Source organism: Bos indicus x Bos taurus, chromosome 15 (genome assembly GCF_003369695.1).
Source record: "Bos indicus x Bos taurus breed Angus x Brahman F1 hybrid chromosome 15, Bos_hybrid_MaternalHap_v2.0, whole genome shotgun sequence".
NCBI lineage: Eukaryota > Metazoa > Chordata > Mammalia > Artiodactyla > Bovidae > Bos > Bos indicus x Bos taurus.
The window spans coordinates 33,522,897-33,525,126 of record NC_040090.1 but is presented as its reverse complement, the minus strand read 5'-3'; the positions used below and the strand labels follow the sequence as shown (position 1 = coordinate 33,525,126).

General features: G+C 41.3%; 1 protein-coding gene across 1 annotated transcript; it reads left to right on the top strand.

Moving 5' to 3' along the window:
• Nucleotides 1-617: 617 nt before the first annotated feature.
• LOC113905123 (olfactory receptor 52M1-like) lies at nt 618-1,571 on the top strand. Its single transcript, XM_027562119.1, has one exon. It carries the CDS (start codon nt 618-620, stop codon nt 1,569-1,571), a length of 954 nt encoding a protein of 317 aa, XP_027417920.1.
• The last annotated feature ends 659 nt before the right edge of the window (nt 1,572-2,230 follow it).

Here is a 2,230-nt window from a genome sequence, read left to right as displayed (position 1 = left end):
TTTTAATAAAATTATATCATACTTTAATCTACCTCCTTCTAATCTATCATTCTTTAATCTACCCCTCACAAATGTTTACATCATATTTCAGTAATACATAAACACTGCTTTACTTTTGAGTACATTTTTCCAAATTTTCATTATAAAATAGGGAATTTCAAATAGCTAGCCAGTGTTATTGATGTTATTCTGTATACAGTGAAGAGAAGCATATGCAGGCATTAGGCCAAACATTACTACATGGATTTACATTTAATCACTGCACACTAAACTTTATATTTTCCAGTGTAGAAGTCCCTAAAATTGTTCATCCCCTTTGACCCAGTAATTTTGTTTGGGGGAACAATTTCCTAAAGGAAATGGAAGAGCATTTAGCAGTAGAAGTCATGAGCATACCTAGATATACTGGTGGGTGTTTTCAGGCATAGTCTTTTGTAAAATACATAATGTCAATTTTCAAGTAGGTTCTCAAAATTCTTCTTTATTGTAGGTTCCACCAGTGACCCAGAATGGAAATAAGATTCCAGTAGCCTACAGTTTCCAGAGGCATATCTGTCATAGGAGTAAATATCTAAAACTAAGAGCTCCTGTCCCTTAGATACTCTACAGTTTCAAACATGTTCCTGTCTAATAATGCCTGCTTGGTACCTACTTCTTTCTGGCTCACTGGCATCCCAGGGTTGGAATCTCTGCACATCTGGCTCTCCATCCCCTTCAGCTCCATGTACCTGGTGGCTGTGGTGGGGAATGTGACCATCTTGGCAGTGATAAAGTTGGAGCACAGCCTGCACCAGCCCATGTACTTCTTTCTGTGCATGTTGGCTGTCATTGACTTAGTCCTGTCAACCTCTACCATGCCCAAACTGCTAGCCATCTTCTGGTTTGATGCCCACCACCTTGACCTGGATGCTTGCTTGGCCCAGATGTTCTTTATCCATTGCTTTGCCACTGTTGAGTCAGGCATCTTCCTTGCCATGGCTTTTGATCGCTACGTGGCCATCTGTAACCCACTACGCCATACCTCAGTGCTCACCCATACAGCAGTGAAACATTTGGGCTTGGCTGCTCTGCTCCGTGGAGTACTCTACATTGGACCCCTGCCTATAATGATTCGACTTAGGCTGCCCCTTTACCGGACCCAAATCATTACCCACTCCTACTGTGAGCACATGGCTGTGGTCACCTTGGCTTGTGGTGACACCACAGTCAACAACTTATACGGAATGGGAATTGGCTTCCTGGTATTGATCCTGGATTCATTAGCCATCACTGCCTCCTATGCGATGATTTTTAGAACGGTAATGGGGTTGGCCACCCCTGAGGCTAGGCTTAAAACCCTAGGTACATGCAGTTCTCATATTTGTGCTATCCTTGTCTTTTACATACCCATTGCTGTGTCCTCTCTCACTCACCGCTTTGGCCATCATGTCCCTCCCCATATTCATATCCTTTTGGCCAACTTTTACCTCCTCATCCCACCTATCCTCAATCCAGTTGTCTATGCTGTTCGCACTAAACAAATTCGAGAGAGACTTCTCCACATTCTAAAGACAGGGGCTCAATCCAAGTGAGTGTTCTGCATGTATGAGACATACAGATATTTAATGATGGCAGGAAAAGGCTCTGACCAGGGAAGCCAATGAAATAAGACCCCTATAACCAAGTCTTACCAGAGTTTTGGGGATAAGAGGAACACTAGAATATATTCTGTTTGACCATGGATTTCCAGAAATGAGAATACCTGAACTGTTTGAAAGAGGAAATCAGAGGCTTGAATTTTTGTACAATATTCCTTTTACTATTTGACTTCATAAAATTAAGCACAACAGACACAAGCATACAGACAACAGAAGGAGGATCATTTATATCTTTGACTTTTTTGGTAAAAGACTTCTGGTTTCTCTTTGGATAGAGTGTTTTGCATAGTTTCTGGAAGGTAAAAGTATAACTCCTGTGGGTAGTAGAGTCCCATTCCAAGTCTCAGATCAATCATTCTAATTTTTCCAGACCTTTACAAACAGAATTTGTAAACTGTTTTAGAAGGGTGTGGAAGTCCTCAAGCCAGATCATTCTCCCATTTAAACAGACAAATGGAAATGCAATATCTCACATATCCTCATAAAAAAAGTTGACTGTGAGTGAGGAGGAAGAGACAGAATGATATTAGGAGATTCCATTTTGGAGGCTCTGAAATGGCATACATGAAGCACAGCAGCCAAACTGAAGTAAA